A 27,843-nucleotide genomic window follows, 5' to 3' on the forward strand; every position below is an offset into this window, starting at 1 on the left:
AGTTGGTGACCGACCACGAAGTCGAATGGTGGTGCCCAAGAAAAGGTTTAAGCTCGCGTCACACCGGCAAAAGATTAATCTGGATGTGAAGACTGTGAAAAAAAATAATAATATAGCCTATGGATTAACTATGATGAATGTGATTGATTTCAAGTTAATCCTAATTGACAATTTAAATGATTTACAGTGAAAAGATGGTGCTTTGAATTTTTCTGTGAGTGAGAAAACTCCCAAAGAGCGGATAATGGATGTTTGTGGATCAATTTGTCGGATTAAGTGAAAGTGTGTTTAAAGAAGCCACCCCTCAAATCCTCAACGGAAAATCGAGGAAATCCCTATTGAACCACACCGGGAGTTATTTAGTGGCAACAAATTCCCAATTGCTATCCTAATGACCTTCTTTTCGGGCAAACCACCCATGGATCTGTGGGATGTGATTTCATTGAGTTTCTGAATTTAAATTGATTCCCATTCTCTCGGCTATTGGATTCAGCATTTATCTCTCACACTCCACATCCACTCGAGTCAGGGATTGATTGTCAGGGAAAGTTCCTACACAGCCCACTTCAGCCCCAAACATCTCCTCTGCAGCACCACATTGTGTGACCAATGTGACGATTTGTATTCTCCGCAATTCACATCGTCTTATCGCAGATTTCACCCCCCCCAACACTCACTTCTTCATCCATTCCATTGGATCCCTTTTCATAGAATCCAGCTCAGGCACGAAGGGTCAATAAATTTTCACATTTTCTCATTCACTTGGACGCCTTTTGAAAATCACCACATTGTTATACCCATGCGACTGAACTAATAAATTAATTTTCAAACCCCAAAAAGAGTTTCTTAACCTTTGCTTAATTGAATTTCTTGAAATTATCAGATTTTCCGAGGATTTTTCCTCAACAAAATCTTTAATTTATTCTCTTTAGTCATCCACCACCTCTTGATTCTTTTTTCAAGCTTTCTCTCGTCACACACAGTTATCTATATACCTATGTATGTAGTAGAATAATTGGGTATATATCTATCTTCAAGTTTGGTTTTTTAATGAGTTTGAAAATGAATTTTTAGTTCATTTATAGAAAAGAGCATAAAAAAAACTTATTAAAATTTTTAATGAAATTTTCTCTTTCTACCAGAAATATACCAGACAAAAAGCGGAGACAGAACTATGCATATTTAATTTTTCACCAACATCCATTTCATCCGGGATAAAAGCACTTTTCTACAGAAAAGTAGATACATAGGTACTGAAAATCAGCGCTTTTCACTTCAAGACGTGAAAAATGAATTCATGGCTCGTAGATGTTTTATATAGGAACTTTGTGACACTCCGTAATGTCGAGGGGTGTCAAGCGATATTTATGTTTGATTAAAAAAAAAGCTCTTATTATGCATGAAAGCTCAATTTACAAAAATATAAAAGCGTAATATTTGAATAAATTTTTTTGAACAACTTCTTATGATTGGAAGAGTTATCTAATTTTTAGTTGTAGATATTTTTTCCGAATAACGATCCAACTTTATAATTTCCCTAAGGCTATGTATTTTTATATATTTGTTTAAAACATTGAATATTCACAGTGCTTTTTTGCATACTAAAAGCGCAAATATACAGATAAAAATAGATATTACGTCCCGAAGGTAAATCGAAATAGTTTAGCTTGCAAAAGAGAGCTTCCTGAAATTCTATTTTTTAGCCAAAGTATGTAAAAAGGAAAATTTACTGGAACTACCCCTTGGGTTAGGAAAACCGTATTTCATCTATCTACACTACATGGAATGGCAGAAAGGGGGAGTATTGGGGTAGACCAACATTCATGCAAAGGGAACCCGTGAGAGTTTCAAGTAAAAGGACTTATGGGTGGAAAGAATGAACATCAGAAAACCCAAAAGATTCCCTTCAAATTCATGAATAAAATATAGGTTTGTGTCTCACCCAAATCAATGAGAATCCTTGTGCAAATATGTAGAAACGCGGGCAATACACAAAGTTATCCTTGGGGTGTGTGTGGGTGTAAAAATGCGATTATTGATGATGGAGAGGGTGGCAGAGCTGCTGCTTCGAATAGTTCAATAAATAATCGGAATTTAATATTCGGCAACAACAGAAAGCGAGAAAATGTCCAAAAACCCTCTTTCTTTATTCAATTTTCGTGTTGATTTTTTCCCTCCTATTTCTTTCCGTGGTTTTCTGCTTTTCAGCAGACTTTTGGTCCATACGGATACCAAAAGGGATAAAAATGGTTCGGGGGTGGTAAAGCTTGTAAGTATGGGGGTGGATTTATCGTTGCAACAGCCCGGAGGGGAAAATTCAAAATTGCTCAACAACAAAGTGTTGTGTGGACACGGAGAAAGGTGCACAAAAGGATTTATGTGGTATAGTGACGGTTTTTGTTGAGATTTATTCATAAGGTGACGTTGATTACACTTTTATTGACGCCGTTCTTTTTTTCCTAGCTTCTATTTCCGCATACAACACATCCCATAAGGAAAACCCCTTCCCTTTGGTGGATGACTAGTCACATTCGAGCCCCTTCTGCGTTTAAGAATTCTATTGAGGAAGCTTCTGCTATGTCATCGAGTTTGGTGGTTACAATTCAGTGAACATTTTCCCATGCAAAAAGCTTTCCTCATTGCCTAAGAATTCAAAACATTGTGCCATTCACTCTCACAGTTCTCTCCTCCATTTGTATTGAAATTGTTCAACTCTCCTACACCCAATGAATTCTCATCATTTCCCAATCAATGACATACATGCCTTTCATCATCCTGACCAAATCACATTATTAAGAGTTCAGAATCATTTCGGAAATTTGATGGGTCACTCATAGAACCATCAATGACACATTTATGTTTCCTAAACATCCTGCATCTAAACACCACAATTTGCTATCGAAGTTGACCCAACAACCCAACAACCGACAAAATCCCACTCTCTATACCCTCTAAAGCTCTCCAAAAGCCACCCAAAGCTTACCTAGCAATTGAAAAAGTTCGATAAAATTATCATTTTAATCTCATTGCGGGTGTTTTCTCCCCGCATTGTGTGGGGGATCCCTAGAATTGGGAAATGACAAGAAAAAGGTGGGATTTTCATCAATACCACCCTGCCTGACGTAGTAACATCATCCGATTTAGGTTCAATTTGCTAGAAATCCACCCATATAAGCCCACAAATCAAAAACACCAAATAATTTTAATCCCAAAAACCATTTATTTCTTTTGCTCCCAAATGGATTCTCTCTGTGTTTCGTGGCCTCTAAAACGTTTTACTTTTAAAACTTTTTAACATTTTTCTTTCAATTCCTTTTTTGTTAACTTTCTCCATTAAATTTTCAAACGAATAACCACATTATGTACATACAGGAACATACATATGTATATGTAGGTTTCATCTTAAACATTTGCACTCGAATTAATTTTTTTGTGCTTGGTTCTCTGTTATTTTTAGGCAAAAGGAGAGTGTAAAAATGTCTCGCGTTTCTGGGGACTGAAATAATATCCTAAAATAAGGCTTATAGCATAAAATGGTGTTGTGAATACATAAATTATGTACAATGCGTATATGAATTAAATTAGCAAATATTTTTCCAGGAATTTATTATTAGATTACCTAGCAATACATTCTATTCCTTGTACCTAAAGGATGTTCTAGAGCTTTTGAAATTAATACAGAAGGTATACAAACATGTATTTTACACATTGTGTGTTTTCTCAGTAAGAATAGATACATAAAAAATTCCAAAAAATCGTCCTTATAATATTTTCTTAAAGCTTTTTTTAAACACTGGTGTATCAATGGTTTGGAAAGATGGATACCCACTCTTAAAAAAATATATATTTCGAGAGATTCATCTTTCTACCTCGCTTTCACCGCGAAGTCTTTTAAATCTCTTTGGGGTTTTTCCTAAAATACTTTTGTATCTTTCCCTGCTATCATCTCGGGCAAAGAAATATGATACATTGAGAACCTTTTAAAGCTTAACATTTTCAATGTTAGAGCTGTCAGCAAAGCTTACATGAAATCCAGTATCTAGCTAGATTTTGTTGCTCTAGAGACCCTCTCAATAAAAAAATAATAATACTTTTTCTTTGTAGGAGTACCCAAATCATGAATATTCTTTCATTCGTCAATGAACAATAGATGTTTTTTTTTAATCAAGAGACTCAAGAGAGGACAACATTAAATGAATACCCATCTGTGAAGTAGCTGGGTGTGGTTTGAGATGAAGTGATCGTAAAACCGTGGAGTGTTTTGGCAGGAAGTGACAGTGCTTTGTGTGAGCAAAAGCTCGCAAATTAAATGTCATGCTGTGACCAGGTGCTCTGTGGAGAAGTACGATGGAACCACAACAGGTGATTCGTGTGTGTGCTAATCAGGAAAAGTGGTGCAGTTGATGCCGGAAGAGTGGACAAGGAATGTTGCTGTAGTGCCCAGATCATCACACACTTCCGCGTGAAAATCTCTGGGTATAATAGTTGTTTGCTGACGTATGGCGATGTACTATTACGCCAGTAAATTGTCGGCCGTGGCATGTGGGGCACGGTGCAAGCAGAGTGTGTCCCAGAGGAACCGACGTCGCGGCTCCGGACGTCGCAGCGTGGGCGGAAGTTGCAGCGAGGATGACGAAAAGGACGATGACAATGATGACAACGATACCACAGACCATTTTACTACGGTATGTCCCTTCCGTTGCCAAACAAATCCACAATTCCCGCATGTAACGTAACGAAAGGCGCATCCCCCAATATATAAGACACAACTCCGACATCCTTCAATTGTATAAGTATGCTTTCAATGTGCATGCACACAAGTCACGGATCACATTTCATGTGGAAACTTTCCCAGGAGATGGAATGAGGATTTGCTCCATTTTTTTTTGTGCTCACATCTCTTCCTCTCTCGTATGCCGTCTTGAAAAGAATCCCATGAATAGGGGATTGTATTCCTCTTCAAATTCTCATTTTCCCATCCACATCCCGTTTACTAAACACACTCCTTCTGAGTTGAAAACTTTCAGATACATCCATAAATATTCCTTCAAAACAAAATATCGTAAACTAGTGACTACAAAATACCTTGATAGGTATAACGTATAACTACATATCTAGTTTTTCAGTTTATAATGTTGAAAATAGCTTAAGGAAGCGAGCGAGCTTAATTTCCGTCTCTATGATCAAAGGAATAAAATTTTCATTCCTTTGTCTGTTTACTAACTCTAGCTAGACATGGTTGTTGTCTTAAGTTTAGGGGAGACCGGGGTAAAAATAGTCAATTTGCATAAATCCTTATCTGCAGGATTCCCCAAGGGCAAGAAAATTTCCTCGATAGGTCATTCTTATAGGAAATTTCCTGGCCTACAACTTTGTCTCAGACCACTTTTCTCTATCTCCACGGGAAATATGAGTTTTCGAGCTTTTCCTAAACCCTTCCGCTTCTGACTATTTTTAAACGCGGCGGGTAAATATAGTCACCAGTAGGCTAAATAAAGTCGGTCGAATTTTCCGACATTTCCAATGATTTTCCACCAGAGAGATTGATAGTAGTTGATAGCTAAACTTCTCACCTTTTGATCCGCGACAAGGAATTTCACTTTTATACGCACTAAAACAGAGAATTTTGCGATTTTCTCAATTGCGCCATTTTGCAACAAATGGATAGAAAATATGCCAAAAATTTCGATCTCCCATATGATTTACATGGGATGACTAGATCTACCCCAAGGGGTATGTTTTGATTCAAAAAATTGTAGAGAAAAATCATTAAAAGTTATTGAAGAATACACCTTGGCAATGTTTTCTGTAGTAACCCAGCTAGTGAGAAAAATTATCAGATTGGAAAATTGCTGAAGGAAAACTTCGGAAAACGCGTTTTTCTCAATACGCAAAAGTTTGGGAAATGGGCCAAAAATCTATTTTCATTTTTAACTCCTAAAGTACTGATCGCATAACCTTCAAATTACTGTCAAAAATTATAGGTTGGTAGGGCTTTCCACCAGAATTTTTTCCGATTTTTCCGATTAATAACTTCGGAGAAATTGGCATTTGAAAATTCGAAAATGACTATTTTTACCCCGGTCTCCCCTATCGTAATTTTATGTGAATAACAAAACAAAATTCTATATAAGAAAGAGGTATGTATTATATTCCACAAGATGACAAAAAGCTTGTTCACTTTTTTTTCAAATCAGACATTTTTTTACGTTAAGTTATTTCTTGGAGAAAAATTTAAAAAATTAAACTTTTTTTAATTTAATTAGTTGGTATACCACAATCGTGGCATACCAAGTTTTAGTATTGTACGGCCGCGAACAAAAAAAATTAAATTTAATTATTTCAAAATAAAGAATATAAAAATTTTCAATTTTGTTAATCATGAAAAGTAATTTTCTTTAAAACATACAATCAGTTTATCAGAATTATTTTTTTTTTGTTTTTACAATGATTTTTAGTTTTATGAGCGATTTATCTTATATCTATTATTTAAAATAGAGTATTTTTTCCAACTCTTATATGTTATTTTTGCTAACACAACAATGCGAATGAAAACACGCGACTTCATCAACAATGACGAGATCGCGGAGTCAAGAACAATTTTCAAACTCCTTCCACACTCCTTGATGGGTTGGTTTCTTTGTAATTCCAATGGCGCGTATTTTATTGCTGGAACACTCAATATGTGTACACACTAAGCACCATAAAGGCGAAAAACCCAAGTGCAGAAACAATTCAAGAGCTTCCATGGGGGCTTTTTTTTCCTTCTTCTTTCTCTTGTGTGCAGAAAATGAGAAACCACAGAGCAATTTAGCGGGGCGCCATGGAAGATTGAAATTGAAACCCGCACAGAAAAACATTCCCCATGGCGTTAAAATGAAAGAAAAGTGAGTAAGGGCTCGAAGAAAAAGAACGTGCACACGGTGGGAAACAATTAAAATTATGAACATAAATATATAGCTTAAAGCTTCGTGCATGAAAATTTATTTTCTCGCGGAAAACTTCCCAAAAATGCTGAAACGCCTTTGGGTGTCTTTGTCTGTATTTTTATTCAACCCCTCACGGCAGAATATTAATGGATGGCTTTTGCTTCTAGGTTAAAATAATTTATGTATATGATCATAAAGTGAAAATGTAGGGAAATATTTTTTCTACACCTTATTAAATCATTCTCCGAATTTTTCTGGTAGGAAAAGAAACTAATTCAATTTTATTGATCTGTTCCAATTAGGAGCTCAAATATTTGATAAACATTTCATTTTTAATTTAGCAATTGTTTCCTATTCAAAGGAAAGAGTTGAAACATATATTATCTAAACAGCGTTATATTAAATACACGTTTCACCCTCTGGCATCTCGAATTTTTTGCGGAAAAATAGTTTTCGTTCGGTATCAAGGACTGCCGACGTGATCTGAATTTGATTACCTGGAAAATATTATTACCTCATTCCACTCACTCAATTTCATCGTTTGATTTCCTACTATTCAAACTGAAAATGTATAAATTTTCAAAGCATCATATTAAGTTGCATCGCTTTTCACTACGTAAATTATGATTGACAATTCAGAAATACAGCATATTTGTATTGTACATAGATATTCCTGTTGCTTTATGGAATACTTCAAGACGTGCAGCGAAATTTCGGGGATTAAAGGGCACCATAACAGATTTATCAATTATATCCATTTTCCTCAACGTTCCTTCATACACGCCAAATAGAATACAATAGTGTACCCTTCATCCTCAACTACGTCAAATTTTTCACTTATATAACTTTCTCTATATTTGTATATTCACTCTCACTCTTGTTTTCTTATCCAAATTATGTTGATTTTCTTGTGGTAAAATTTAATTTCAACCATTGGCTGAAAAACACTTCTTCCTCTTCCTCTTTTCCTGAATCAAAGTCACTTGTCTTCTTGCTTGAGTTTTCCACATGAAACGGTGTATTTACTTAATTATACCAGTGTTTCATGATGGTGCTCGAGTTCTGTGCAAACTTTCATAATTTACTCATCAGAAAACTCATACAAAGTCTTGAGAAAATAGGCTAAGCTCTATACGTGTGTGGTTGAGAATTTTTTTTAGATCTAATTTTTTCCATAAAAACATCACAGGGAGATAAAAAATTTGAAAAACATAATTATTTATAAAATGTACTGTAGGTATGTGCAGATAGTATAAGAATAATTTGTGAATTATTCTTTATTTTAATATCAAGAAGACTCTTTATTTGACTGATAACTAACTTCTGACTTATAACTTCCTAATTAATTCTTCAAAAAAAGCAAGAGTTCGTAAAAAAATTGAGTAGAAATGAAAAGTTTTCATATAAAAATTCAACAACTTGTGTGTCATTTAAGCACTCGAAGCAACATTGAAAAGAAATTTAAAAGATAAATATTTAAAGTCTAGTAAACACATAACAATAGTGTACGTACTTGCTATGTTTTTTTGTCAGTTTGTACTTTAGTGTATTAACGTATAAAAGTTTTTTTTATGACAATGCCTCAGTCTGAAATACTCTCCACTATAGAAGAACGGTATGTTGGAGGGAAAATACATAAAGTATAAAAGAAAAAAAATCTCAAATGAGATGATAATACATGAGGAAAACCTTTATGTTCAATGAACTGTGTATAGTCTAACGATCTATTACTCAACATTTTACACTTTTCAGGTTTTGACTCTTCCTTGTTCATTTATTAGTATTTCATCCGATGGAAACTTTCTCCTCTTTCTCCTTATGAGACAGGAAAATTGAAGCCCGTTACCATAATTCTGGGAAGGGTATAGAAATGCCTGACTGGACTCCAATGGATTTTCCCAAAGTACAAATTTCCCAACATTTTCCCCGGAATTGTCCATTGCATTGCGCCTCACAAAGCACTGGGAATTGAAACGGTCGGCAAAAGATGAAAGAGAATTTTCCACATGATTCATTTTCAAACCATTCAATTCACATTTTGCTCTACGTTTAAAATCAATGCCACTTGAATATTCTCTAACGATAAAGGAGAACAAATCGGGGAGACTTTATCTGTCTCTCAAGCAAAGAATTTTTACCAAGAGGGAAGAGTATCTAATTCAATTATGACGATGTCTTTTTTTTTTGCTTTTCTCTTTTCAGACAAAATCATCCTCCAGTCAGTTAGATAGTGACCCAAAAACCATTCACGGCACATCAACACAACCCCCGGAAGTGGCATGCGAGAACCCACCTCCAAGTTTAGCAGTAAGTTTCCCCATCCTAGCTCACTCTTAAGTTGAATACTCCTATTCACGGTGGTCAATTGCGCGCAATGTCGCGATAATTCCATCCCACTCAATGTGTAATTAATTGTGTAATGACGACCCTATAGGGATTTCTTTGCATTTCTCCGAGGGAGTTTTTTGGGCTTATTCGCAAGGAAAGAATTTGAAGAATTTTAATTAATTAGTAGATTGAACAAACCATGATTTTTTACTGCGCTTTAAAGGGAATGCAAAAAGTTATTAGAGATTTTTTTTGCATATAAAAAACATTCTTCTATATAGCATCTGTAATGAAGGATTAATAAAAAATTGTTGATTTATAATTCACAATTTTCTATTTTTTTTTTTGAACAATTTTTAATCGAAATAGAGAGAATATAAATAGCTCATTTGTTTTGACGCGAATCACATGAAATTGGCAATGAATGTTTACCTGATCCAACAGCAGAAATTTGCTATATTTTTTTGCTTTTATCTTATTTAGTTAGTATTATTTAAAAAAAAATTAAAAGCGCAAGCAAAAGCTCCAAAAAAATTAATCATGTTTTAACAACTATACCTGTATTTATAAAAGATGAATTATAAAAGTTTTTTTTTCTATTCCACTAATCAAATCTATAGCAAAAATTTGAGATATATGCATCATCAATTAAACTTAAGTTATGTAATTTAAGAAAGCACGCGAATTTATGCAACAGCATTGTATTTAAATGTCTTTTCATTTGGTAAATTGAAATAATTACTTAAATGGCTCTCACTTAGACAGTTCACGCTTTCATCGCGAAAATACAATCGTCTCCCTCATACACATCGTTGGGGGGAAGAGTTTTCTTTCTATATTGTACATAATTTTAGTGGAAAAAGCCAAGAGCGAACAATCTCAATTCAATTAATAATTTTCCAGAGTGCTCAAATAATGGTTGCGAACCTTCTCTGTTGATGGGCCACGCAACAATTGTGCTATTTATTATACTATCAACCTCGGTGACGGGGCCCCGACCTCCTAACGCAACCCAGAAACACCCCCAAAGGAATTGAACTTTCCACCCCGCCAGAGAGGAATCGCTGAGGAGAATCTCTGTCGACAGCGACAAAGTGAATATGACATATTCGCGCGAGAACACACCATCGAGGGTGATTGATGCGTCGTCGTGTCTTTATGTGTAAAATTTGGGAGTTTCGTGTGCGAAACTTAAATTAAATTCGACTTTACGGAATATTTATGACAGCATCTCACCACCTCCATCTCCAATTTGTTTGATCTATTGAGCACGGGTAAATGTGGAAAGGAGGAAAAAAAAGGTTTCTCCGCGACAATGATAAATTTCCATGTGTTTTCCCCATAAAAAAAAGATGGTTTACCACAAAATATTTCCAAAAGTTGCTTCTTCTTGTACATATGTTTCATACCTTACATATTATTAATTGTGTGTACAATAATCAACAATTTCGGAGCATGAGCTTTAATTTCACGCTCTACGTCAATATTCTAAATTATTCAATTTATTTCTAAGTTTTTACAAAGTGCATACATTATGTAAAAAATGATTATTTAATAAACCAAAATTTCCCATTAGGTTCTAAATCCTTTTATGTTCGGAAAAGTTGAAGCTACAAATTTCAATAATGATTTTAAAAATAGATGAGCCATGAAAAAGCATGGAAACCTTTTTCATCAATTTAATTTAATCCGATTTACTTTTTAATAAGTGCAAACGTGTGCAAAATGCAAATTGTATTGCTATATATTTATCCTATATACATAAAATATTGCATCAGAACAATCTGTGAAATTGTTATAATTTACAAAACTCTATAAAATTGCTCAAATCTCGAAAGTCAACAAAGTCTCGAAATTACAATTAAATTGATTGCTTAAGTTCTTTGCATGGGAAAATCCATTGAAACTGCTATCGTCTCAATTGCCCCTCTTTAGGACTTTTCCTCTCAATTTCACTCTTTACTCCCTTCTTTTGCTAAAAGCGCTGTTTAAACGGGCGGAGATGGATGGGATGGGGGTACCACCACCCCATGTGAGCCGCGATAATGTAAATGAACCATGTTGAAGCAAACCACAATTTTCAATTGATTGGTATTTGACTGAAAATGAAGTTTCATGTGAGAGATTAGCTCGATATTTGGCGGAGGCTTTTGATGTGAAATTGAGAGAATTAATTGTGTGCTTCCTCCCCACATATCAGTGCTTTCAATACTATTATTATAACGCTGAGAGAGACTTGGGTTGTTTTTGATTAATACGTAGATATAATATGGTATACCGACATTGGAATAATTTACTAAATAAATATGTGGGATACATACTACATACATTCCTAAATATTCTACGAAAATTTTCTATCTCTCTACCAAATCGAATTAACAAACACCACCTCTATCAGATAATCTCTCTAAAACTGATATAGGTGTATTTACCTGATGTTAAAAAAACGAACTATACCATAACGAGGAAATTAGATATCCAATTGCGATTTTGCTTTCAACCAATATAAGCTTTTAGCTCTATTACCACAAACATAAATGCGCGGTAAAAGTACATAAATGCAGTGAATTTGCCCTTTGATTTAATCTCAATTAGGAATCAAAAACATTTATTTAATGCCAGTAATTTCCCATATATTATAAGTTCTTTGCATTATTTCAGAATGCAGCTTTGGGGCCCGGTGGTGTAATGTATAGCAATGGGAATGCGGTTTCTGGTCCTTTGGATTCACTAATCGACCTCCTTATGCCAGCAAAGTGTGATGAATTTGATAAGGTGAGACTGTTCTCTTCTCGCTGAATATAATACCTGAATTGCATACCACGCCAATATATTTTTATTAGTCCCAAAAAAAACTTTCCTCATTCACCTTGTTGATGGAGAAATATTACATGCAGAAATATCCTCTCGCCGAATTTAAATTAGCAAAAATGGGTTGTACGTGATTCATGTTAGTAAAAATTAATGACTTGAAGTTAAAATAAGTATTTGCATTCATATATTTAGTGTGGTACTCCTGTCGAAATTTGATGCATAAAATGGTTAATATGAAAATGTTATGACGCACGATATTATGTATAAATTTTATGTTATGTATTTTGTACATCATTGAACAAAATAAAGATTTTTAACTCTTGTCAAACTGAACTGAAAACTTTTTAGCTGGAAAAAAATGGATTTGTTAAATAAAATCAGCTAGAATTTATTGATTGCATTTCAGTTAAAGCTGGAAATTCGTTTAAATTTTTGGATTTAAAGACTACGATATATTAAAGTTGATATTTTGTTAAGAGATATTTGAATAAAAATATTCGATTCCTTGAAAATATTCGGATTATTCGCCAAAAAATCAGCAGATAAACATCTTCTGATAGCTTTAATCATAAAAAGGTTCAGACTGAGGACTAGCCTAATGAGTAATTCATGGGTAAAAAAGTTTTCAAGTTTGTAGTCCTAATAAAGTTCAAATTGAGAAGCAAAAGCCGAAAACGAACTAAATTCAAGCGTAAAAAATCTTAATCGATTTTTAGCTTCTATCTCGTAACATAATGCTCAAATTAAAATTTAAGAAAAAGCTGAGTCTGAAAGAAACACAGCTAAAATATTCAAAACATAGTAGCTTTAAACATTTAACCAATAGACAAAGAACTTTAAGTTAAAGCTGAAATAAAATCTTTGTGAGAATTTGAGAAAGCTTGCAAAAGTAGGTAAGTACTTGCGAAAATAGCATTTAATTTTACGACCTACATAATTTAATATCACATAATCAATCCACAATTTTATAACTTGTTTTATTGCTCTTTAAAGACATAAAATATTGCGAATGAAAAGCAATGTATAGCAATCAAAACAATAAACATAGTATTGAAATTGGTATTTAATCTTCTCTTTTAACATTGAACAATTTTGAATATTCTTAAATACATATAGCACAGAATATTTGCCTGAAAATGTTAAATTTATGTGAATTTCTCCTTGGGTAGGATTATGTGTTCTCCTTCCTTTTGTCATCACGCCTATTTGTGAGGCCACATGAACTCCTCGGGCGACTTCTGTCTTCCGTACCTGACCACGAGCCACTGGATCGCCTTGTCGGGCTTCTCGGAATGTGGACCAAGACCTTCCCATATGACTTCCGAGATGAGAAAATCATGTGTCACGTGAAACATATCGTTGCCAGGTAAATGGTTTACGTTTACATCCTACTCCATGTCCTGTCACAAATCACGTTGATTAATCAGCTCCTTCACAGATGTGCAAACACTGAACTTGGTGATAGAGTCTCCGACTTACTGTGTGCCTTGCTAAATCGTCTCACCGATCTGGAACATCACGAGGAGGAATTGCGTGCCTGTCAGTCCAACACAGACGATGTGAGTGCCATAGTCTCGACGACCTCAGACACTATATATACCATCCCAAATTTCGTCAATATTTGAAGATTTTTCACTTTTCATTTGGCATGTTAAATTTATGGGTTGAATAAGGGAAAAAATGACCCTTGCCGTAGCTTTCATCATAAACTTCCATCCATTACTGATTCCCTAAACGTCTTTAACCCTTCCACAAGGGGTTGATGATTTATGCGAAGCACAAAAAAGCGAGACATGTAAATTGCCAATAGTTCTCATCTGTTCGACCACATTTAACCCCAAAAAAATTTCCCATGGCTAATAAAATTGGCGGAAAAGGCACAAAGTTGCAGGAAAATATCAATTTTCATATTTCTGCCTCGTGGGCGAACACCAAAAGCGCCACACAGAAAACAGATATTGAAAATTTATGCCTCAATTGCAGGTGGAAGCACGAAAAAAGCAATAAAATACCTCTGTTGCGATATATTGAGGATTTCGCTTGAAAGCTCCATATCAAAATGTTTTCTACCTTTCTGTAGAAAAAAAAACCACCCGCCCATTAAAAATGCAACACAATCATATATAAAATATTTTGTTATGGATAAAGTGGTTTAAAAAGGGCGAAAGATGAGGCGTTTTAATTCTATATTATTGCATCAAAATGTAAAAGTGTTTTTAGAAGCTTTTTGTAAATCAACACTTTATAAAATATTTAGTGGAAAATTGCTTTTATGCCTCTTTTTTTCTAAATATTTTGCAATTGAGCTTGCATCAAGTTTATGTAAATTCATTAAGTTAATTTTTCTCAACATTATGTTTGTTTTTGGAATTACCTAGTTTTACCAAACTGGTAAACTTAATTTTCAATTCTCTAGTCTGGAATTAGACGATAAAATCACCTTGGAAAGCAATTTTACTGCAAATGTGCACTGCAAAATGTGATAATAAAAATTAAATTTGCATAAGACTCCTTTTTGAGAGAATATCTTCTGCCGGGAAGACTTTGGCTCGAAGGATTCACTTTTGACATTATCTACATATGAGGAAAAATTTTAAATTTTCACAATAAGAAAAGAAAATGCTTTTAAGTATGCCACAAGAATTTACGAAAAGAATAAACGGGACCCGATGCGAAACCACTTTACTTCACTTTACCCAAAATAATGATGTGAATATGATTATCTGTCGGGGAAGCTTTTCTGCGACATCAAAAGACTTAAAAGAAGTCGAAAAAATACTTCGTGCACTTTTACTCTTTTCCCATGAGGAACTTTAGGAAGAGAAACTCTACAAACAGCACAAATGACATTTTTATTCCCCAATAGAGTACCACTCTGTGCCATACGTTGAGGGTTTTTTTTTATTCATCCCTGCTCGCAGTACAATCTGCTGCGATGCACAATAGCGAGCAAATAGATTTTCCTCTTTCACCCCTCAGGGGTCTTTCTATCGCCCCAGCAAAGTACTCCAAGCACCCAATATAGGATGTGACATTCATTTTGTATCCAAAACAAGTGGAGCACGAGGGTAAAAGTGCATTGATTTTTCATTATAGCTTTTTGGGAAAGGGTTTTACACTGAAGTCTCTCACAGGGGCGAAATAAACCTTAAATCCCACGTCAAGAGTGAAATATAGGGGGCATGAGGGGGAGGGTCAAATAAATTGAATTCCAACTATCCATTATTGACGAGTGGTGATCCCGTGTAGTACCTTTTGCTGTGCTCTCTCACTCATTTAGACGGACATGAAGTGGACGTCAGCATCTCAACTGGCTCAATTGCTATGTCGCATTGAGCGGAAATTGGCGAAGCATGTGGGACCGGAAGAGTTTCTCCAATGCAACAGGAATGTCCTGAACAAGCAGGATGGCACATCGAATAGCACACAAAATGGAACACCCGGAAATCAGGATCCTAAGAAGACATGCAACTTGGAAACTTATTTGGATTGGTCAGCACGATTGCGTCTCTTAGCTGCCAACGAGATACTTCAGGTGATTTTTTCTTGATATTAAAATTCAGAAACTATAACATTTACAATGTGGAACAATATAGTATTAATTTGAAATTGAGCCAAAGGCACAAAACACAATAATCTCATGAGGAATAAGAGAAACTCTAATTCAATTTCGAATCAATTCGACCAATTCCATTCAGTTGCCTTAAGCCATCATCTTTCTTTGCTGTATAAATAATTTTGCTCAAAATTGTTGCTGGAGTGAAAACTCAATCATTATGAGGAATTTTGTGCAACTACCCCAATAATTTTGCGCTTCATTCCTATATATTGCTTCAATAACAAATAATAAATCCATGCACAGTGCGGAAGGAAATGGCATTGAGTCTCAAATCCAAAATGATGTGCCATTTGCACCAAATTAATGTACGTTTGTCCCGACACCAATTTATTTTGCAGTGTGACGGAATTACGGAGAGGAGTCGAATTGTTGAGATGTGGAGTGGAGTTGCCCAGTATTGTCTGCTTGTTGGAAACTACAATAGTGCTACAGCAATTCTCGAGTCTCTCGATGCGACTCCCGTGGCGCGTCTCACTGGAACTGTAAGTGATTTAAAATTCTTTAGACTTTTATTAAATACAATTAAGTGGTATTTTTTTTCCTTCTATTACTTCACGGTTAAGCACACATCTTAAAAATAAATTGACCTTAAAGTATGTTCGGAAAGAAAGGAATCAAAGCTAATAATTTTTTATACGAATAAATTGAACAGAGTATATAAATACTACAGAGTATACCTGTATATAAATAATCAAGAATAGAATTATTTTCCATGTACATATAAGTACAAGAGAATTTTCTTATGTGTCCTAGGATAATTTTATCATGTTGTAGTACTACTAGCACCAGGTGGATGATCCAGAACTGAAATATTTAGATAGTTGAGTAGATGCTTCAATGCCGTGTTTGTCTTATCCCGAGTTTGGAAAAGGTTGGTGCACTGCAGGATAATTTCAGGAAATGCTGATGGCATTTCCCAGTATTACCCTTCACGGTATAAATCCTTCATGGAATAAATAATGCGACAGCGCTCTTTTTGTCTTTCCGCGGGATTTTCGTATTTATTTAGTTGGGTAGAAACGCCCCCGCTTGCGGAGGTCCCTTTTGCGCTTTCCCACGTCAGAGGTTAAGCAATGAAAAATTCATTGTCAGAGGTACAATCGTTTCCCCTTGGCAAATGTCGTGTAGTTTGAGCAAAAAAGGATTTCTCTGGTGGATTGGTTTGCCACACATACACACCGGAAGTCACACAGCCGACAAAGTTTTCCCCACATACTTCCGTCAATGGATATTATTTGCTGAATGGGTGAAAAATCACACAAATCCACAGGACATGCAAATGTGCTCGTTTATTTGCAAATACGAAAAGGTTGGCCTGATGAGTTAGCTATAGTAGAGCTATTCGTGCCCATTGAAACCTCGAATTATTAGGTTAAATTTTCACTTTATTTGATGAGTTAGCTGTTCTAGTTGGTCATGTAATGTTCACAATCTACGCATTCTCAATATAACATGTTGCGATTTATGGAATTCCTGACGTGAATTTATTTATGCTTTTTGAACATTGTAAAACTCATGACTGATTTGTTTTAAGTCTAGTCAAGAAAAATTATAAAAAGTGATATAATTAAAAAAAAATGATGCTATTTCGATTTATCCTTGGTATGAGCATGATTTATTAGAATATTCCAACAAAAAAATAAATACGACGTGTTCTAATATTTTTTTTTCATTTGGAAAGCTTAAAATATTCACGTGGTCCTCTGTACTGTAGCTGTAAGGATTCTGTATGCCCTGTGCCCAACCTAAAACATAATTGAGTAAGCTGAATGTTAAACCACGCTGCTATACCATATAATATGCCAAGAATGCACAAGAGATTATTCTTGCTCCAGGTATTACCTTAACAAATGGTGGTGGTAATAAACATGATTGTAGTGTAGAGTTGCGTAATTTGGAGAATTTCAAAATTCTAATTAACAGATCAAATTCATACTTTGGTGTAGTCAACAAATCATCCACCGACACAATAATGTGCTCTAATGAATGCCTTGTTTAGGCTTATTTAGAGATGCAGAGTTGTCTACATGAAGATTTAACGTTTCATAATATAATTTGCAAAACTAAAATAGTAGGTAGCGTTAGACATTCAAAAGCACAATGATTAAAGCTTCTCATACCACATATGTTATTAGGATGATTGATTGTGAAGGAGCATACATTATTAGGAAGTATTTAGGTGTGTAATATTACAGAAAATTATATAGGTAGGTATATATACGGTTATATAGAAGTACTACATACTTCTGAGACTGTTAGAAACTGGAAAATGATGAACTTTGTGTTTAAAGGAGTTTAACGTCTATTTTATTATTGAAGTTTAATACAAGAATTTAAATAAATCAAAAGGCATATTGAATGGAGCAAATATTTTCAAGTCAATTCTAATAGTCGCACTCTCAGCTCATGTAAAAGTTGCACACAAATTCTTGGACCCTTCCCAGTTTATATTTTTCACAGCCAAAAACAGTCAGAGAGTAAAAAAAAAAATAACCAGGCGACGAACACCATACCATAAATGTTCACACTCTCAATATGAATCCACTCATAAATTTAATTGACCATTGAGTGTAGAAAAAAAGAGACGAATGTGGTGAAAAATTTTCCAAAGCTAGCGAAAAACGGGGGTACTTTTTGTTACCAGACCGAGAACTCCAAATGGGTGGGAATTCACGGGACAATTGATAAATCATGCTGCATTTCAACATCCTCTGCCCACTAACTTTTCAACAATTCCCAAACGACATTCGGAAAATGAAGAGGAGGTCTGATTACACAGAAAAATCTCATCATCCACCAGTGTATTCACTATTGAAGTCAAAAAGACCAAAAAGATTAAATCCACTAACCCCCCTGAGATGATAATTCAAAGAGTTCCGTGAAAGCGCAAAGTGAATTCAAAAGAGTTTTTTTTTCTAAATGGGTACAATAGAATGAACACATATGTAGTTGTATATAACTGTATGTGTGCTGTGCATAGAACATAATTGTCATTTGAATTCAACAAAAAGAGTTTGAAACTCCAATAAAAAAACAATTTTGAGCAAATAATTATACTTTGAGAAATTGGGTTGATTTCAGCGACCAAAGAATTCTTGATATCTTTGAAATTTCAAAGATTTATTGATTGTAGAATAAGATCCAATAAAGTCATACACCGTTTTATCAAGTCTTGGTTAAACTCTTCTCACCCATTAATTTTAATGAGTAAGAAGAGTTTAACCAAGACTTGATAAAACGGGGTATGACTGTAGTTCGAATTTTCAGAAGTATGTAGTTAACTTATGTATTTATATATTAATTCAAGTTAAGCATTTACTGGTTTACTTTTAAATCAAAATTGATTCAGATAATAAAATTTCTTTTTTTATACTTATTTTACATTATAGTTTTAATATGTACATACCCACTTACCTCCATAAGTTTAATTTTAAAATAATTAACGATACTTTGTGCACTTTTGCTTCACACTTCTTTAACATTGGCACCTTCCAGAAGAAACCTTTCTAAATTTACACTTTATTGCACTTCAGCAAACTTTCTCATGCAAAGTTCCATTAATATGCAAAAAAGTTTCTTGAAGGATATACTATTAATCAGGACTGATATCGATAACTTGGTGTATTGGGCAACCTTTGAATTACATTTTAAAACTTCGGTTTTTATTGAAGGATAAAGTGAATTATTTTGAGTTTTTTCTCCAATAAAAATCACAAATTGTGAATATAAGGCATGATTAGTACGAATAGAAAAGTTATAAACTAGTTAGTGGATGAAAATAACCTTGAAATTGTAGAAAATTCCTGGTATTTGCAATTCGACAACATTTACATAGGTACATTACCGATTTTAGTCAAAGCTAATAGGTAGAATTAATTTTCTAACAAACAAATTCTACAAACATAAGTACATTGTAGATTTAAATTCAGTGGGATGAGTAACATTTCAGACCCCAAGGAATAAACAATTTAGAAATCTCACAATTTAATGCACATGGGATCATAAGTAAACACAAGTTAATTAAGAATTGGATGAAACTCAAGACCCTGAGGAGAAAAATTACTTATTAGAGTTCCATCGAAGTCATTGAAGCTATATATTCTACAATTACCCGAATTGCTCAATGTTTCTGACACTCAAATCAATTTTTCCCTTTTCTGCCCAACCAAGTGGGGTTTACTATGTAGGATTTGTGACACAATCTATATGTATGAAAGTTTGTCTCCTCTTTCAGTGTTCTCGGTAAAGTTCCATCGTCAGTTTTCTTCCAAAAACAACTTGAGTGAGTGTCTTGTAAGTCTGTCGCCTTTCCACCCTAATTCTACGGGAAGTGGATTATTTTATTTTTACCCCAAGCACCCCCAAATACAATCATTCAGGATCTCTCTCATGCCCTCTTGTCTCCCACAAACACTATATCGATGCTAACGTCAACAATAGACAAAAGTTTGGAAAAGCTTATATTTACACCTTGCTGGGGAGAAAACAAAAAAGTCATTCGCGAGTTCCCAGTTATATTTTCCAAGCTTTTAGTTTTGATGTACAACATGGCACGTATATATTAGTTAGTTTTACTTCATTTATATAACCATGATTGAACTGTCCGATCAAAGTGCTTGTTTCATTAGTACTCTGTTCAGGCTTTTTTTGTCATATCGGTTATATATGTACATAAACCGCGCGCTTTATGAGACCTATTAGGGTTAAAGCATTACAAATATAACCAATATTGGATTGTTTATTCTTCTAATTATAAAATAATTTAAAAGTTTAATAACTAATTAAAAATTAATTTAATTAATTTAAATTGGTCTTCATAATTACTATAATTACGTAAATAAATATACATAATGTTCTATAGGTTCTGTATATGTAATGATTGTAAGTAGGTATTCATAACGATTTTTAATTTGTTCTTTTATTGGTTAAGAATTTATAAAAATGGTTAATAACTATAGAATGAGTTTAAAAAATCTTTTTGAATGGCCTATATAGGCTCTAAGGAGCGAAGTCACATTTTTTTTCTCCCAACAAGTTCACCAAAAAAATTAAGAATAATTCAATTTTGATTATTTTTTGTAATCCTAATATTAAATAAAAAATGCTTATTTAAATAAATCTAATTTCCCAGAGAAAAGTTATAATACTCCCCTAAGTAGGGACTGACTGAAGATGTTTTTTTGTTTGTCGTCTTTTTACATTTCTTCTGGCAACAGTCATACATTGAATATTACGTAATATCTTTAAGGTTTCCCCAGAATACACAACATAACTTCCTTCATGAGCATCCATGGAAGTTTAGCATCTCTTGGGGGAAGAACTTTTTCGTCTAGCTCCATGTGGAAAAAGTCCATTTAAATTAGTGAAAAACATCTTAACTGGACCGTAAAATTATAAGCATCTGTTATATATTTTTTTCTCATTCATCGCCTGTCCTCCCTTTGAATTAAATGGATCTGTCCCGGGGAAAGATCACCATGACAAAGTTCGGGGACGTGAGGAGTAATTTGCCTAAAACGGAAATAAGATTAAATACCCACTGCGTCCTTAGGGGTGTGTGCATGAGAAATTGAACAAGTTTTCTCTTCGGGTGTCACTCGAATCTTTGTCCTGTTAAACGCTTCACTGACTTTCTCGTCGCTGCGTGGAAAATTTCACCCCCTTCTCCCATTAACATCGCCTCATAATGAACCCTCTATTGGAGAATCACCCTCGAGAATATTAGTGTGAAATCTTCAATCTTTCCCATTTTCCTTCCCGAATAATTACCCTTTCCATGTCTCTCTCTCTCTCTATGACACTTTCCTGAGCAACTTTCTCGCATATGTATCATGTGGATCTGATAGAATTCAGGCATTTTCTTATCGAAGTCTTTTTCGGTACATTTAGTGTTTGGGTTACCCTTTCATCTTGGCTATAGAAAATTCCCAACACATATACATATGTACCTACATTATGTATATACATAATTATCCGGTAATAGGGTTTTAAATTTCCATTGAATAATATATTGTTTTGCAATAAAGATAAGGCTTGTATGTATATTTTTTAAACAATGTGAGAAACTACACGGAATAACAGATAAAGTTGAAAATAACTTGATTTGATTTTTTTTTTGTCATTTCTAGTGGAGCAAACTTTCATCAACAAGTCAACAGTTGGATTGTATGCAAAAGCACGCAGAAGGATGCGGTGATCTGTGGCATAAACAGACTGAAAGCTCGGCGGAAGGTGGCACATTTGGCAATAAGATCAAGCATCCAAAACAAAAATCTAGCACGCACATCTCGACTAAAGTTAAATCCAGCGATTGGGTTGTAATCCCCGTTTTTGCCGACATCGTACGATTGGCCTTAATAGCACGTGAAGACTGCTTGACGAAGTAAGCATGATTGATGATGCCTTATCAATCGTTGGATATTTATTTGCATAAAAGCTTTCACTCTCACACCCATTCAGCGAGACGTCTCGTATTTCTTTGCTTTTTTTTGTATAGTTTTTGAGAAACACAACAAGCAACTTCTTTGATTATATTTTTCATGTTTACCCAAGAACTTTTTCACTTCACTTTGCTCTAGTTTGTCTTCCTTTTAACTTCTTTCTCAGAGATTTTAAATTTCTTCTAGAAAAATATTTTTTTATTGACTTTTCATCATAATATAGTATTTTCAAAGTTGTCTCTTCAAATAATGCCATTTAAGGAAAATCAATTCAACTTCTATGCATTTTATAATTAAATTAAGAAAGAATTTTAGCTCTGATTCTTTGGAAGAAAAAAATAATTTTTGTTCCATTAAAACTCAAAATTAAATTTCTTTCAATGCCGGAAGGACGTTATAAAGTGTAAGACTGTGTTCTCTTATTGTCCCTTTGAAATACGCTGTACCAACTTATACAAAATACCTTGAAGATTATTTTTTTGTACTTTCAAACTAATTACTATACCGCTGTTATTGCACTGCTACCGGTGTAACGAAATCTGTGTAATATTTTCCAACCTGAGCTTTTGCCTTTTTGTTTCATTTTCTCCTTATACAAACAGGAGAGAAGAAGTCCATCAAATTTGCATTTAATTAAAAAATGCAGTGTGAATTGTGTTGCATTTATTCTCCCTTTTTTTTCACCTTCCGAAAGTTACTTCTTCAAATTAAACCACTTCAGAAAATTGTGTCCTTTCCTTTATTTTTTTCCCTTCCTCTGGTTGAGTTATAGAACTCGAGTTTATTAAATAATTTTGAAATTGATGAAGTAACAAACTCTATTAGATATTGATTGTGTTCTAGGTATAATTAATTCCCAGATTAAATACCGAGTATTAGAAATGACATGGAGCTTTTGTCCATAATCTCCTATGAATGCTCTCTCCATGCTTTTCCTTAAGACTTGGAGATCTTGATGATTGGAGATGATTGAAATGAATTCTGTGCAATCAATTAAGCATTTTCTATGTAGGTAAAGGTTGTATTACTTCAAAAGATTCTATAGTTTCTGTAGAATTTTCGTAGATTGATTAGACTTTCTCAGACTAGGCTGCAGTTTTAGGAACGAATTTCGTAATTTTGTGAGACCAGGCTTAGGTTTTTCAATGGTCAAACTCTTAATATTTTTCAGTTATACCAAACTTAATCGCGCTGAAGATCGTTATAATAAAAACTTAAGTTTTGAGATAATTTCAATATAGCTTGAAAAGCTTTATATTGCTTAAATACCCTAAATTTGCCTAGAATCCTAAAAGGTAGCTTAGAAATCTTAGGTTTAGCTCGAAACTTAGAACTAAACAGAATTCTAACGCTTTTTCGGCGTAGTAAGAAAACCTTGTAACTGCTTAAAAATGTACTGGTAAGCTGACCAAGCTTACGAGAGCTGTGTTTCTTTCAGTGTACCAATTTTGTGAGAGCATGAAAAACTTTAGCCTTATTTGAGTAAAATTTATCCTAACGTATAAAAAAAAAACTTTGAATCACTTAAAAAAATTAAAATTGCCTAAAAAATGTAGCCCTAACTTTTAAAACTTAATTAGTTAAGATTTGTTTAAACACATTTTCTTTAAATATTTAAAAAAAATAATATTAAAAATGTTAATTTAAAAAGAAAAAATGTCGCTTTCAAAGTAAAGGATTTAGAAGGTTTTGCAATTAAGGCATCAAAATAGTTTTTCAAGTGTCTACTTGAAAATATTTGTTGTTTTCCCACTCAATTGCAATAACGATTAATTTTGAAAGTGGTTGTTGTTTTTGTCGGTCAATATAGGAAGATTGCCGCCACGTTTAGGTGGTCAACATTGGATGTTGTTTAATAATTTAATATCAAAACAAACTCTAGAATCCAACTCTCATAACATCCAACATGTGAATGAAAATAAATTGATTTCAGAAAATATAATTCAAAAAGTTGCATTACATACATATATAATGTAGCAGTAGATATGTACCTACATATGGATGGAATGTTTGGACGGAATTTGCGTAGTGATTTATGGACCTTCATTACAGGTTTCCGAACGGACATCTGAATGTGGCCGCTTTTGATCGATTGGCGGCTGTTGTGGGTGCCTTCACCCGCCACATGAGCGAAGTGAGTGCCCCTTTGCCTGCAGTTGGGGAGTTTGAGTCTCTCTGGCGGCACATGCAGCGCTGCAACCTGCTCAATGAATCTGGTAATGAGGACGATATGGGGACTGCAACTATGCCACCCCATATTCACTTTATTATTTTTTTTTTTTCAATTAAACACCTATAATTGCTTCCGCCTTTTCTCTTCCATACCTTTGGGGGAATGCAGACCTTCTGTTGGCATCGTTCGACTGTGAACCACCCACAGCAAGTGAGAAGCTCAACTACAACATAGTTTAGTGGCGTGTGAATATTAATTACTTGAGTTGTTGCAATTTTCAACACCATCAGTGTGACTTTTTTTTCGTAATCAACCTCCTCCTGTGCACACAGTGGTGGCAGAATTCAAAGGGATTTTACACGAAAAAGAGGAAGGACCCCATTGAATTGATTTGCTCTCTGATTGCAAAAACACAGCATGTCGCTAGCTTATCCCGATACACGAATAGGAAAGTTTTTCGTTGGAGTCTATATCTTTCTGTTTGAGGTGGGAAAATTCGTTGGTTTTGGCATTGATCAGAGAAAATAACTTTTCATCTATACATAAAAAAGTTGTGGCTGAAATAAACGTGAAAACACTGCAGATTATATTCAACATAAAAAGAATCAATTTTGCTGAAATTAATTGAATTTCTTCTGTATGTATTTTACAAGGAAATTCGATGTTAAATAATTGATTTTATTTTTGAGTTTAAAAATCTCTCTATTCTTGGAATTTGTTAATAAAATCCTATAGTAAGTATTAATCTCTTTGTATTATTTCACAGTAAAAATTTTAAAAGAGAGTTAATTTAATTCTTTGAACCGATAAATCAGTTTTTGATCATATTTGGTAGTTATAATGATACAATCTATGGTACAATATGAGAGTTTTTATATGTTGACTTTTCAGAAATAAACTTTACACAAAAAAACATGAATTACATTCACTGAATGTGCTTTTTAAAATTATTTTTTTTAGTGCGAAGGCATACGCTCTCGTTAATACTCACATCATTTGATGGTGTTTAATTAAAAATTGTTGGAAATTTATATGACATCCTGTACCTATATTTTTTTATTAAATACAATCTCCATGCCAAATTGTCATTTTCTCGTGACTCTCACAGCTAATTTTCCGCATTATATTGGGCACTGAAAGTCGGATGGTTTTTTTTACAAACGTTTCGCGGGAGCAAATCAATTTTCCTCGAAATGTGGGATTTTTTTGTATCACGAAAATATATACAACATGGTGGTTATATATAAAAAAAAATGTATAGAAGGAAAATAAGTAATGTATTTGACGTGGTGGATTTTGCGGGGGAGCAGAGAACATTTGCGATAATAATGAACCAATGTAAATAGGACGTAATAATGGAAATAAAATGCATTTTTTTGTATGTTACATCACGGTTTTTCTTTCCTTATTCTACTTTGAAATACTCGTAAGCGGCCGGATATCACCCAAACCACGACTTTTCATTCATTTGCTTGAATTTAGCCATGTTGACGAGAATGGAGGTTGTTATCTGATCAACGCCCATCGTTTGTCCGTAGTAATCGACAAATTCTCCATTTGGATCGACTAAGTAGATGATGATTGTGTGATCAACCTGTATTAGTGCAGAGAAAATATATAGTTAGAAAATGTTCTATGATACATACATTGTAATGCTAAGAAATCTTACGAAAATTAAGAATTGTATAAAATACTTCGTTAAGAAATCGAATTATGAGTACAAATCTAGGGTGCTGTGTTGTATTCCTTAATTCTTTGACGAGACTAACCCATTATAAATCACCCTTGAATCCCCCTGTAATTTTGTAAATCTTTCTAGGTCTTCTAGGTAGTCAGAATAAAATCTAACTCAGAAAAATCCGGGAAAATCATCTTTTTTTTTGCTTCAAAAGGTTTTTCAAGATAGTGGCGCCCTGAACTGATGAGAGCTACACAGCGTTTATAGTAAATTACCTTTCCTATTATTTTGAACTCGAACTACAAACGTGAGTAGCTCGGTCATAACCAATATGGGCAGATTATGATATGAAACTGTGGCGCCCAGCATAGGGAGGGTGGGCATCAGAAGGGGTTCTGGTCAACTCCCCCAGTAACCTCCACCCTCGTGTTCACTCAAAACTACAGAGCATTTTGAGCTAACAGCCACCCGAGACCAAGGCTGAGCTCCGACTAACTCTCTACTATTCTCTCATTTAATTACTCTCTGAATGCTCTCCTACATTCTCTTGTGGATTCACATATTCTTTCGCCTATTTGAGGGTTTGTAACCTGAGGTAGAAGATCATCGCCAAGGGGTGGGCAGCCGTTACTGTTACCGCCAATCTGAGGGTACTCACTCTATGAGCAGGTTAATATTCGCTGGATAGTGAATTGGGCGCTACAAAACGCGACCTTTCTATACGATTGTTCTACAAGTTTTTTCCACATTTTTTGTGAATGTGGCTTTGTATGTAGACTTACAATATAATCATCATCTACATCTTTGGGTCCAGCGCTGTAGTAGACTCGGAAGGCTTTGCAGACTTTTTGGATTTGGTCTGTGGTTCCAGTCAAACCAAGCAATTTAGGTGAGAATTCCTTCACATATTTTCCCACCAGCTCTTTACTATCCCTTTCGGGATCAACTGTGATGAAGAGAGGTTGAATATTTGGGACGTCTGGAATATCGTCTGAAATGCAAAAATAAGAATAAATAATATTAACAGAAGATAATGATGAAAAGTGATATTTTCACCAATTTTATCCACAACTTTGGCCATCTTTTCTAGCTCTTCTGGGCAAATATCTGGGCAGTGAGTGAAGCCAAAGTAGATAAGAAGCCACTTTCCAACAAAGTCTTGAGACTTTCTCGGTTTTCCATCACAATCTACCAGATCCCATTGACCACCAATAGCTGCCTTTCCAAGTTGCCTCTTTCTCTCCTTCAGCATAGCTATAGTAAGTTAAGTAAAAAATTTAGATTATCAGTTATTCACTGTTTAATTTAAAATCATAAATAAAATTAAAAAACAATTACGAAATTTTTAAAAGAATCATGTTACCCATTTCTTTTTCCTGCTTGACGTAATACATAAATCCCAAAACACCGGCACCGGCGATTGAAATTACCCCTAAACTCCGCCAAGTAATGGGCCCAATGGCCTTTTTGGGTTTATTTTCCGTTGTCATTGATCGCCTTGGTACATTTTCCGGTAATATCCGTTGCCGGAAGAACGATGAGAAGTTCCGGAGAGAAAAGTATTTCCCAATTCTGGACATTTTTTGAGGTTAGATGAACCTTTTTCTAGAAGAAATACTTTTCCTAATAATTTTGAGATTTATTTTTAATATAATAGTTTAGTCTTACATTTTGGGGTGTATTACTAAGGGAAAGTTCACTAAATTATTTAGGGAATCAGAAGGAAATTGCTAAGAATAAGTCAATTCTCAAAAAAACTAAACTTCTACCCCCTGAAACTATTTTGTTGGGTTAGAAATATTTTTAGAACATGGCTGATGATTTCTATGTGCTAAAATTGCCGGGTATTTTGGTTTCCTTGT

The 27,843-nt window shown here is 34.3% G+C and overlaps 2 protein-coding genes across 5 annotated transcripts; one reads left to right on the forward strand and one right to left on the reverse strand.

Moving 5' to 3' along the window:
• On the forward strand, positions 1-25,689 carry LOC129790236 (ras-GEF domain-containing family member 1B). Of its 3 annotated transcripts, none has more exons than XM_055827664.1 (11): positions 1-282; positions 4,105-4,685; positions 9,132-9,236; positions 11,919-12,032; positions 13,241-13,437; positions 13,510-13,630; positions 15,352-15,606; positions 16,029-16,172; positions 21,819-22,072; positions 24,183-24,346; positions 24,472-25,689. In XM_055827664.1, the coding sequence occupies exons 2-11, from the start codon at positions 4,500-4,502 to the stop codon at positions 24,540-24,542; spliced, it is 1,611 nt and encodes a 536-aa protein (XP_055683639.1). In that variant the 5' UTR covers positions 1-282; positions 4,105-4,499; the 3' UTR covers positions 24,543-25,689. The 3 variants fall into 3 exon arrangements, with proteins under 3 accessions (XP_055683639.1, XP_055683638.1, XP_055683637.1); XM_055827663.1 differs by having other exon boundaries at positions 1-214; XM_055827662.1 differs by lacking the exon at positions 1-282 and adding an exon at positions 2,203-2,418.
• On the reverse strand, positions 25,562-27,770 carry LOC129790364 (protein SCO1 homolog, mitochondrial). 2 transcript variants are annotated; one of them, XM_055827845.1, is made up of 5 exons: positions 27,650-27,770; positions 27,345-27,586; positions 27,038-27,235; positions 26,764-26,972; positions 25,562-25,897 (listed from the first exon to the last, which is right to left on the reverse strand). In XM_055827845.1, the coding sequence occupies exons 2-5, from the start codon at positions 27,559-27,561 to the stop codon at positions 25,745-25,747; spliced, it is 777 nt and encodes a 258-aa protein (XP_055683820.1). In that variant the 5' UTR covers positions 27,562-27,586; positions 27,650-27,770; the 3' UTR covers positions 25,562-25,744. The 2 variants fall into 2 exon arrangements, with proteins under 2 accessions (XP_055683820.1, XP_055683821.1); XM_055827846.1 differs by having other exon boundaries at positions 27,345-27,598.
• Positions 27,771-27,843: the final 73 nt, after the last annotated feature.

This window comes from Lutzomyia longipalpis, chromosome 2 (assembly GCF_024334085.1).
Source record: "Lutzomyia longipalpis isolate SR_M1_2022 chromosome 2, ASM2433408v1".
Lineage (NCBI taxonomy): Eukaryota > Metazoa > Arthropoda > Insecta > Diptera > Psychodidae > Lutzomyia > Lutzomyia longipalpis.